The following is a 12,276-nucleotide window of genomic DNA, read 5'->3' as shown; positions in this document are numbered from 1 at the left end:
TTTTTTGAAGTCGGTTACATTCCGATGTTATCAAGTCAAGTACAAAAACGACAAATGTTAGCACGCTGCTAAAATACAAGTATCAAAATACGACTCATTACAGATGTCTCTGGTGTGCACTATTCGAGTCGTATGCGGCCGCCTTATGTACTCACCCACACATTTGTATTAGGTAAATACATAAAAGTAGCTTGAAATTAAAACGCACAATTCCGTAAGTAACAGTGCATAAGTCATAAGTTCACAACATTCTTTTGTCGCGGGGTCATTACGTATGTTATAAACAATTAATTAAATATTTATCGTTCACACCTCGAACATTTAACTGGACGAATAGGTACAACTGGTATTAATAAAATACATTTATGTTATAACAATTTTATTTATTTATTTATTGTTATTTTACTTTGAAAAGGAAACATACAATATCTAAGACATATAAAATAGTATACACAACCATAACATAAATCAGTAAAGTTTCCACAATGAACCAAACCAAATAATCGAGAGCAGATGATTATTGATATTATATATGATATTAACATAAAAATATATATAATAGTATATACATGCACATACACACACACACACACACACACACACGCGCGTGCGCGCACGCACATGCACACACACGCACACGCGCACACGCACACACACCCACACACACATACACACGCACACACTTGACAATAAAAAAAACAATTTATTATTACTTTACTTATATAACCGTCTTTACTTCTTATAACTAATATGTACATAAATTATATTGACTTAGATGTAAAACTAGTCAGAAACGATATAACAAGTACAGTAGAAAAATATTCAATACTTGTTTATAAATTTTGGAACATATTTTTACGACTAACTCACAATAACACACAGTTGCCTTTCTCGTGGGTGCCGTAAGAGGCGACTAAGGTAGGAGAACTGATTATATATATACAGATTTTTTTTTTATACAACTTAGAATGGCAAATAAGCTGACGGCTCACCTGATGGAAAGTGGTAACCGTCGCCTATAGACATGAGCAGTACCAAGGACATAATACTGTTTCGCCCATGATACCCCCCATGCGTTGCCGTACCCGAGGACTCGGATGTTATTCCTCTGTACCCTGTAAATTCATGCCGTATCCCACCTTTCAAACCGAAACACAGCCATGCAAACACAACTGCTTCACGGTTGAAACACGAATGGAATAGTGAGAACTTTAAGGATGGAGGAATGAGGACCTTAATGGAAGGAGGAGGGATGGGCAGCAGCGCCCCTCTTAAAATGTGATCAAAGCCTAACTAATCTACCTGCCAAGAGTGGCAAATACTGATCCCCCTCGCTTTGCAAGGGGGAGACCCAGGTTCAGCAGTGGACAGGCTGGACTGATAGGGACTGAAAGGGATTGTGAGTAATGGGCTCAAATAGCCCCATTACTAGTAATATACCCTGTCAGGTCGACCTCCACATGGTTCCCCCTGGAAATCATCGTGACTAATTCTAGTTGAATTCGTCAGGATAGGCTAACTGACCTGTTTTCTTCCTCATCAGTCATCTATCACTGGTGCCCCGCCAGTGTATACCGATAGCGTAGGCGGGGTGACCATACCATTATCACCCATTAAAAAAAGTCTGGACTGATGATTTTGTATGAAAAGAGATATTTTACGTCTATGTATATATGTATATGTATTATTGTATACAGATATGTATTTATTTTGATTTTAATTGTATGAGTTACTTTGTATATATGTCAACATATTTCATATTTTTAATAGAAACATCTATAATGTTTCCTTCCATTATTGTACGCATACTGCCCGCTAATAATGAATGCTCCTTTCCACTCAGGGTTTGCTGGAAGAGAACTCTTACAGAGTTAAGCTCGCCTGTTGTACATCTTTATTTTATATATATTATATGTTGTAATTTTTTTATGTACAATAAAGAATAAATAAATAAATAAATGATTTTGCATTACATGAATTTTTTTTTAAGTATTACTTTTTATTATAACAATTTAACTCCCAAAGTATATATATAGTATATATAAGTATATAGTTCAACTTTTTCAACTTGTTAAACTCGAGTTTTAATCCGCGGTGCAGAATGAGAGCGTAAGTTATTTTTACCGTGTGGGGTCGACATGGCGTATAATTATTTCGGCTTGCTGTGAAGTTTTACTTGTAGGGTTTCATTTATTTATTAATTTTAATATTTTTTTTTTACAACACGGGGAATACGAACATGCGGCTCACCTGATGGTAAGTGACTACCGCCGCCCATGGTCACCCACAACACCTACGGCATTGCAGGTGTGCTGTCGGTCTTTTAAAAAGGAATATGCTCTTTTATTGAAGGTTATATTGTCTTATCGGTTCGGAAATACTGCTGCTGGAAGTTGATTCCAAAGAGTGGTTGTGCGTGGGAGAAAGTGCCTTGAAAAACGCTCGGTGGAGGACCGCCACTCGTCCAGATGGTTGCCTCTTATATTTATAAATACAGCTCTGCTGTTCATACGTGCACTAGTCATTAACAGGTTGCTATGGTAACAATATAAGCAATATATTACCACTTTATATTAAGCGCTATATCGGACTTCTCGACGGCGTGGTACCGCGTGTGCAACATGGCGCGCGCCTTGTCCGAGTCGCGGCCGTCGAGCCAGTCGGCGTACAGTCTGCGGACCAGGCCGCCGCCGCCGGCCGCCGCCAGCGGCAGCTGCGAGTACAGCCCCTCCAGTTGCGTCACCAGCTCACGACTGCTCTCGCCAGTCGAGGGTCGTACCTGCGCTCCGCCGTTTAAGCACCCTAAAAAAATATGCTTACTGTAAATAAATTCAGATAAAGTATTGTTATGAACTAGAATGGTGATCCAGCTATCAATATACATTGGCGGGGTACCAGTGAAAGATGATAGATCAGGGGTTCCCAAACTTATTTTGTCTACTGCCCACTTTGAGAATAAATATTTTTTAGCGCCCCCATTTTTTCACCTAGTCAAAAACCACAATTACTTCAAATTAATCAATTATTGTGAGCTATATTAGCGGAGATTAAACATTAATTCTAAACGAACTGGCGGAGCACCAGTGAAGGGTGATAGATGAGAATGAAAACAGGCCAGTTAGCCCATCATGATGAATTCATCAGGAATTAACAATGATACTTTCCAGGGGGAACCGCGATAAGGTTGACCTGGTTGGGTATATTGCTAGCAATGCGATTCTTAGTCTCCATTACTAACAATCCCTTTCTCCCCTACCGCCCCCCTTTAGGCCTGCAGCGTCCACTTTGGCAAATTATAGCTGCAATAAAGTGTAAACAAATAAATGATTTTTCTGATCAGTATTTAATTTTTTAATGGTGTTTTCATTGCCAGAAACGTTTTGCAAATACTATTCCTATTGTAAATTAAATACATTTCCATTTCATTGTTACATTACATTAAAAAAAATGTTACCTGATGGACAAGCCATGACTTCCACATAGTGGTACGGAGATTTGCCTCTCTTGAGCTTTTGTACTAAGTTCTGAATATTTCTGAATCCATTCGCTATTGCAAATTTCAACACTTCCTTGCCGTCTTTTTCTAATGTAACCTCCCGGAAATCTGGATTCCTGTAAAAGAAACATGTAACTTACAGGTTTATATATAAGGTTTTATATGCGCACTTAAAATATTTGTTTAATAAAATTGTCGGAGCCTAATGAAATAGTAAACTCCATCCGCGCTATCGGTATACACCGGCGGGGCACCAGTGAAGGATGATAGATGAGGATGAAACAGGTCAGTTAGCCCATCGTGACGAATTCAACGAGAATTGTTCACGACGGTTTTATTGCTAGCAATGGGGCTGTCAAATTCCATTGCTAACAATCCCTTTTCCCTCCAGCCGAATTATGTAAGCCATGTTGGGGTCGTCTTAGATTACGGAGAAAATATGATCGTATTATCATGGTCTATATATAGCAAGGGTGGCCAACTTGACTAGACCCAAGACCTACTGTTTACTGACGAAACCTTGTGCGATCTACCAATTACATACTTCTAGAAATCTCAAATGAAACAACATAGTTTAGTACACAATTATATAGTATTGTAGTATTTTTTTTTTATTTTATTAAGAGGAAAAACATAAAGCTGAAAATTATTCTTAATAACTACTTATTTATATTAATGTGAGCTTTATCATCTGCGTTACTTGGCGTGAGTTTACAGGGTACAGAGGAATAACACCTGAGTCCTCAGGAATGGCAACGCATGAGGGGTATCATGGGCGAAACAGTGTACTCTGTTATGTCCATGGTACTGCTCATGTTTATAGGCGACGGTTACCACTTTCCATTAGGTGGGCCGTCAGCTTGTTTGCCATTCTAAGTTGTATAAAAAAAAAGAAAGATAATTTTTCACAATAATTTTTATCATAATATTTATATCATTATAACTATCAATTGCTGAACATAGGCTTTCCCCTGTGGGGAGTTTTGCCAATAGTTGCCACGCTTGGTAGACGGGTTGGCAAACGCAGTTAGGCTTTGGTGATGTTTTAAGGACGCTGATGGCCATCCTTCGCCTTCCCTTAGTGGCCTCTTACAACACCCATGAGAAAAGAAGGGCTGGCCCATTCTATGAAGGCTTAATGACGATATCAATTTTTTTTTTAAATACAACTGTATCGATAAAGTTCTTTTTGAAGTTGGTTGATTAAGGACACCCAACATTTTGGACTTCTATACTTTAACTTTTACTCTGACTGCTGAAGTCACTTTATTAAATGATTATAAAGAGCAAAGGGTGTGTTTTATCAAATATGACCTATTCCCTGGTTCAGTCAGACAAATCAACTTTGGCATTAACAATATTCAGGTTGAAGGATTACCTTACAATCTCACCTTAAATTTCTATAAACGAGCGGCGCATTGCTCTCTCCGAATAACTGTTCGGCAGCGTAACTGAACACGTGGTCTGCGTAGCCGCCCGAGCCCGAGCCGAGGTGGCGGCGGATCGCCGGGTGACCGTCGCTCTCTGACCACGGCCAGTCCAGCTCCGAGCTCGCCACTTCACTGAGAGACTTGCCGCTGTTGTTCAGCATTTGTTCCAACTCAACTGGCAATAAGATCACACATTAATAACTTAGACCGGCTGCTGTTTAAGGTTGTTTGGACAGAATGTTAATAAAACACTTTTACTGAATAATTATTACTTTTTTTTTATATCACAAAGGTAACAAACAAATAAGCCTGTCTGATGGTAAACGGTCACTATAAACCTATGGACGCCTGCAACACTAGGAGTGTAACGTGCGCATTATCGACTCTGAAGAAACCTTAATATACCCTTTTTGAAGTACCTAAAGCAGTGACTCTCAACCACTGTGCCGCGGCACTTTTGTGTGCCGCCAAATTTTAAAAGTGTGCCGCCAAATTTTGCAAATATTTAAAATTTTTGTCATAAACTATTTATGCAGTGTGTTGTAGTAAGTAAATAATTTTTATCTTTTTCTTTGTGTGCCGTCAAATTTTGAAATCGTTAAATATGTGCCGCAACAAAAAAAAGGTTGAGAATCACTGACCTAAAGTCTAAGAAGTCTAAACCCTTGGCAGGAAGCTCATTCCACAGCCTGAGCGTTCGCGGGAGAAAATTTCTTTGAAATTGCACTGTACGTGATCTTTTAGGGACAAGTGTGCGAGAAAGAATTCCCTGTCGTCGGCGATTGATTAGAAACAACTAATAGGTTTATTGATAGGTTCAATCTACTAATATTATATTATTTATAATTATATTTTGGCTAAAATATTAACTCTAAGATTTAGTATACTGTCAGTCGTGTTAAATAGCAAGAATGAATAACAATGACGCACCCATAATTCAACCTTAAAAAAAAAATAACTTAAGATTGTGTATCACAAAAAAACCAATTTCAATTATGGTAAAACAAGTTAGTTCCATTTCAAAACTATAATATTAATTTTGATAGTTTCAATGGGACCAAAGTAAAGGTATAATAATAATAAATAATTTCTATTCAAGTAAACTTAATAATAAGCATTTTTGAATAGTTATTTTTTTATGAAACCACTGCCAAGTTCAGCATGCAATTTCAGCTGAGAAGAATGGACACAAATTACAGCTGTTGCTTTTTTAAAATAAAAGTTTAAGGTTGCTTTTTGTTCAAATAAACAATAAAATTATATTTTTTTTAAATAAAAAAGAATTTTTCAAATGGTTTATAAATGACAAAGGTATTAGGTAACATACATAAAAAATACAACCTCAATAAGAGGTTCTCAATAGAATCTCCTCCTTTTTTGAAGTTGGTTAGAAAGGTATGACTTTATAATAACAACATTTAATATTGTAGGAATAATAAGAACAATACTTGGCTTGAAAAGGTGAACGTTCTTACTTGCAGTAATGACGCAGTCCACATCATGACAACTTAATATTTCACTATAGAAATCCTCTCTGGACGCTTCTAGCTTCTTGTCGTAGCATGGCATGAATGTCACGTGGTAGATCTCACTTGGGTTCACCTCCTTGGATTTAGACAGGTACTGCTTCACCAGGGAGCCCATAATTTGCTGGGGGGATTTTGTACTGGATATGTATGGAAGGATGAAGTTTCCGTGAGTCTTCTCTGCATAACATACCCAACCTGTAGAAATTAAGAATTATAATTATTATATATCAAATAAGGAACAACACAAATTAATCATGGTTTTTTATTGTGAATGGCGTATTACAACTGATGATAGATTATGTGTTAGTACCCTACATAATAATAGCTTTTTCCATAAAAAGTTGAGAGTCCAATGAGGGTGGTTCTAGAAAAACACTGACACATTGAATTATTGATATACAACAATAATATTTTGTCCTTTTTATACAGTGAATATATTTCTTCAAAAGGGGGGTAAAGAGGTTTCTTCAGGGTCGGCAAAGCACGCATAATATCTCTGGTATTGCAGGTGTTCATAGGCTACGGTAACCACTTACCATCAGGTGGGTCGTATGGTTGTTTGCCACCTCAGTGATATAAAAAAAAAAAGTGATACTGCAAAGCAGCTAATTTGTATTGGTTGAAAAAGATTTTCAATTTATGTATGTATCTAAAGACATTTTAATATGTGATAACAATATAAGTGATTAATTTCTCATCAAATAGATTATAGTATAAAATAATTATGATATGGCCTTTAACTATCAAAACTCACACTTAGGTTTCTTCTGTCTTAAACTTTTAGGTAGGTAGGTGAGGATGAAAGCAGGTCAGTTCATTTCATCGTGATGAATATGTAAAAACAAATCATAATAGTTTCCAGTAGGGATCACATGGAAATTGCTATATGAATGTATTGCTAGGTACTGGGCAGTTGGCTTCTGTTACTAACAATCCTATTTCCCCACTATCATTGTAACTTGTTCAATTTAAAACTTAGGACATAAAAAAGTGAAGTACCTGGACAAGAACTGGCAAGCATTGGAAGATGTTTAGCAGTTGGATCGTTCTGATGATTATGGTATCGTTCTAGAAACTCCTGCTGTACTTCAAGGAGTGAGAGATCTTCCGCCACTGTCATATCTAGTACTAAATCAGCTCCCAAACTTTTGAAATATCCTGAAGATAAATTGTTTTAATTGATTTAGAAAATATATTATTAATTATATATAAATTGTCAACCCATAATCAGGTTGACTGGAAAATAATGTTATTTAACATTAAGTCTGTCTTATACACTATGTACAATGAGTAGTTACAGTTATAATAAATAAATAAAATCATTACATACATTACAAAATATCAGTGCCAAATTGTAAAATTAGCTGCAATATAAGACTTGTTAAAAATAGAATTATTGTGTTGTCATTTTAAAATAGAAAGTAAGCATACAAACTCCATTTAAAAACCTTTTATTTTACTCTCTATGCTAAAAGTATTTATTAAGATTTTTGAATGATACAAATTCGTTTCTATATGTTAATCTTACCAGCTAATTTTTTAGTAGCATCCTCAGGAGTGAGCTTGTATCGTGCCGCAAGAGAGAGTGTAGGCTGCGGTGACAAAGATATCACAACTAGACTCACACTTTTTGTCACACCCTTGTTATCTGTGTATTTCCTCTCTGAGAACACTCTGAAAATATTCAACATAGTTAAAAATAGTGATTTCTTATATTACTGGTAAATTACTAATAGTTAAATTGATTTTTAGTTTATAAATTTAACATATTGTTCATAGCTTCAGGTCTAAAGAGGATACTGTCAGGTTTATTGTCAAAGTATTTTAAAAAAAGTTAATTTGAATCTAATTAAAATTTAAATAATTTTACAATATTTTGATCAATTAGAAATTATTAATTCACATTCTTCATTATAGAAACTTGCCTATTACTTAACTGTCACAATATAAAATTGTAACTCAATCATGATTAGCCTTATTAATAATATGTAAAGACGAGTTTGGTATTTTAGCAGTTAACCAATCACTATGAAATTTGGTATATAGGTACTATATGGAGAAAGGATATAGGCTACTTTTTATTCCAATTAGTAAACATATTTTGGTTACATGGACAAAGTTGCAGGTAAAAGCTAGTTAGATAATATTCTAGTCTAATCAATTTCTATTTACATGTTATTGTTTTTTATAAACATAAAACTGACTTGAGTAGTTCTTCTTGACTCTGCCGAGTGACTAATACACTCTCCGCTGATGTGATGCAACCACTGCAAGCAAGGCAGTCAGCTAGAGTAATCTCGACTTTCTGAAGTTTCTGCTCTTGACCGCTAGATATATCAAAATATCCATCCTCTCCAATCTTTATTTTAGCACCAGTTTTTGTTTTCTTTTTTTCAATTGTCACTGGTTTTATGCACTCCTGAAATAAAAATCAGTCGTAATGTTAGTTAACAATTGCGATATTGTGCTAGGCGGGAAAAGGAATTCAAAAATTCTTTCTTTTATTAAGTAAATATATGAATATTCTATCATATAACTGGATGTAATTTTATTCTGGTTTTAAATCTATTTATATATAAAATTGTTTGAAATATAGCAAAATTAGTTGTAATAAGTTTATAGGTTACTCACTTGTGAGGGCGTAATAAAGTCATCAAGGTCTGTAAGCTGTAGAGCACCACTAAATCGAGATGCCATAATTTAAAATTCTTATTTTAAACTCTTGAAAAGTGTAAAAAATTAATAAGTTTTAATTTCATTTCATTTTTTTTTTTTTAGTACGTTTGTTCCGTTTGGAACAGGCTAAGGTCGGAGACCATGCTGCCTTAATTTCATTTCATTCGAATAAGTCAATATACACAAAAACTCATAACAAATTACACAGACAAAATTTTTTTTTTTTTTTAGTACGTTTGTTCCGTTTGGAACAGGCTAAGGTCGGAGACCATGCTGCCTAGTCTTCAAAAAGATAATTTGTCTGGAATTTTATTTTTCTAATGTCGCTTCAATTATTGTCATAATCTTCAATATTTCATTTGTCAAATCCGGTAAGTACATTTTCATAAATATCTTTTCTTGAGTTTTCTTAAACCAGTGGATTTATCAAATTAAAAATAAATAATTATAAAAAATCATTGTCTTGCAATTCAATAAAAGTATTCTTATAGCTCCTTGAATGTTGTAGTAATATAAGTGAAAATAGCTTTGAAACAAGAAGGAAATCTTAAGAGAATCGGGATTGAGTGCGGGATATTTTCGGGTTTTTTGAAGATAATCCTAAGTTCGTCAAACATAATGTGTCTTTGAATGACAAATTCAGAGCAATCAAAAAAAAAAAGGTGATGTAGAGTTTGGGCTGTATTTGAGTTACACCATGTGCATGATGGGGAAGCGATCATGCCCATTCGGTGCAGGTGTTCGTTGAAATGTCCGTGGCCGATTCGTAATCTACAAATATTGGTGTAAAATTTTCTGTTTGTGTCCTTTCCTTTGCAGAACCACGGTTTTCCAATACGCCAATTAATTTTGCGGTACCATTTGCCTTTAGTCTGTAATATTTGAGTCCAATGCTCCTCCCATTTAGTTGTAACGATTTTATGTATTCCAATACTACAATCTGAGTAACAAAGGGTTAAATCTTGAACACGAGCAGCACTTGAATTAATAATTTTAGCCAAAGTGTCTACTTGTTCATTCCCAAACACTCCAATATGTGAAGGGGTCCAGATGAAGATAATATCTTTTCCATATATAGTACAGAGATGATAATATTTATTACGAATTTCTTGAATTAAGTAGTTTGATGATGAAATGAATGTGTTATTTTTTAATGCCATAAGAACACTCATACTATCTGTAATTATAATCCATTTCGAATATAGTACCTGTTTTTCTATGTATTCTAATGCTAAAAATATAGCTTATGCTTCTGCTGTGTAAATACTAGCCAAAGTTGAAATTTTATAACCGTGACCAAATCTATTTGACAAATCGTAAAAAGCCACTGAAGTGCTAAGTGCATTTTTGGAACCATCTGTATATATCTGCCTGTAGTCAATAAATTCTGATAAAGTCTCATACATATCGTGCTTTTCTTTTATGTCTTTACGTATAACAATTTTGATCTTACAGAACTTACTCTCATAAAGGCCATTATAACAAGGAAGTATCTTACTACTATAGATGTTATATTCATCTCGTAAATTCAAATCATTGACAATAGTTTTATTCAAAAACATAGAAATGGGGCAATTTAATAATTTGAGTATGAGTGGGTTATTGGAAACTGAAAAAACTTTGAAGAGAAATTTGAGTTTTAGGTATTCGAAACGAAGAAGGATAGGAGGCAAATTACATTCTACTTGCATTGAGATAATTGGAGAAGTATACATAGCACCTAAAATAAGTCTTAAATTCATATTTTGAATTTTTTCGAGTTTTTCTACTAATTTATGTTCTGAGGCATAACAAAAGAAAGCGTAATCAAAATTACTTCTAACAAGAGATTTGTAAAGTAAAAGGATAATTTTAGGATCAGCTCCCCAGTTACGACCAATTACAGATCTTATTATATTAGTGGCTCTTAAAGCACGATCTACTAAGCAATCAACGTATAGATCCCATTTTAAATTTTGATGAAAAATTACCCCCAGAAATTTAACGCTACAGTCTGTTGGAAGAGTTTGATTATTATATATAATATTCATTAATGGAACATATTTATGAACTTGATGAAAAACAACTACTTTACTTTTGGTTAAACTAATATCGAGGGAAAGAAGAGAAAAATATTTCTCAAGTCTTTTTAATGACTCATTTAACACTAATTGCATATCAATAATATTCTTTCCTTTTATATAAATTAATAAATCATCGGCAAATTGCAAGTTGTTCACACTGTTTCCTAAAATTGAATTAAGTTTATAGATATATAAAATATATAGTAGCGGGCTTAGAATACCACCTTGACATACTCCTTTAGAGCTTAACCTAGGTCCTATTAATTTACTATTTACTTTAACATACACTTCTCTATTACTAAGAAAATTATAAATCCATTCGATAAGTTTCATTGGAAGAAATGAGGATAAAATCGAAGATAGAACTGTTAAATTTACATTGTTAAAAGCTCCTACGACATCTAAAAAAACAGATAGAACATATTCATCGTTATTCAAAGCAGTACTAAGGTCGACATAGAAGTTCGCTAAACTTTCGCGCGCTGAATATCCACGGCGAAAACCAAATTGATTCGATGGTAATATACTATTACTTTCAATAAAGAACTCTAAACGCTGTTTAATTAATTGTTCGAATAATTTGCCTGCACAGGACGTCAATGTTATAGGTCTATAGGAGTCGAAATTTGTAGGATCTTTACCTTGGGTTTAATTACTGGAATCAAACAATCCATTTTCCATTCTGGTGGGATAATACAGTCCTTCCATAAATCGTTAAAAATTTGTAAGAGTTTAGTAAGGTTTATTTTATTCAGCAATCGAAACATATTGTATGTTAAGCGATCAAGGCCACTAGCTGTATCTTTTCTAGATTTTACTGCACTGGATATTTCATCAATTGAGAATGGGTCAGTGAGAAATTTTGGGCATGAATTAACAGAATTAAACTGTTTGTCATCAAAAGGTGAGTGTACAAAATCAGGAGTATATTTGCGTAAAAAATCATTGACCCATGATATATCTTTAAAATGATTTTGACGATGTTTTGAATTTAGTTTTCTCATATTTTGCCAAACAGTGGAAATTGGTGTTAATCTATTAAATTTGGAACAAAATTCCTGCCACCCCTGTTGTCTTACTTG

The 12,276-nt window shown here is 34.4% G+C and overlaps 1 protein-coding gene across 2 annotated transcripts; it reads right to left on the bottom strand.

Annotated features, from left to right (window-relative positions):
• Nucleotides 1–362: 362 nt before the first annotated feature.
• On the bottom strand, nucleotides 363–9,770 carry LOC113509279 (probable cytosolic Fe-S cluster assembly factor GL21135). 2 transcript variants are annotated; one of them, XM_052903094.1, is made up of 9 exons: nucleotides 9,297–9,770; nucleotides 9,087–9,220; nucleotides 8,660–8,874; nucleotides 7,984–8,129; nucleotides 7,455–7,613; nucleotides 6,402–6,650; nucleotides 4,888–5,101; nucleotides 3,455–3,612; nucleotides 363–2,802 (listed from the first exon to the last, which is right to left on the bottom strand). In XM_052903094.1, the coding sequence occupies exons 2-9, from the start codon at nucleotides 9,150–9,152 to the stop codon at nucleotides 2,561–2,563; spliced, it is 1,449 nt and encodes a 482-aa protein (XP_052759054.1). In that variant the 5' UTR covers nucleotides 9,153–9,220; nucleotides 9,297–9,770; the 3' UTR covers nucleotides 363–2,560. The 2 variants fall into 2 exon arrangements, with proteins under 2 accessions (XP_052759054.1, XP_052759047.1); XM_052903087.1 differs by having other exon boundaries at nucleotides 9,087–9,770.
• Nucleotides 9,771–12,276: the final 2,506 nt, after the last annotated feature.

This window comes from Galleria mellonella, unplaced genomic scaffold, assembly GCF_026898425.1.
Source record: "Galleria mellonella isolate WM207_F2 unplaced genomic scaffold, CSIRO_AGI_GalMel_v1 utg103, whole genome shotgun sequence".
NCBI lineage: Eukaryota > Metazoa > Arthropoda > Insecta > Lepidoptera > Pyralidae > Galleria > Galleria mellonella.
Note: the sequence above shows the minus strand (reverse complement) of the source record. Positions and strands in the feature narration are given on the sequence as shown.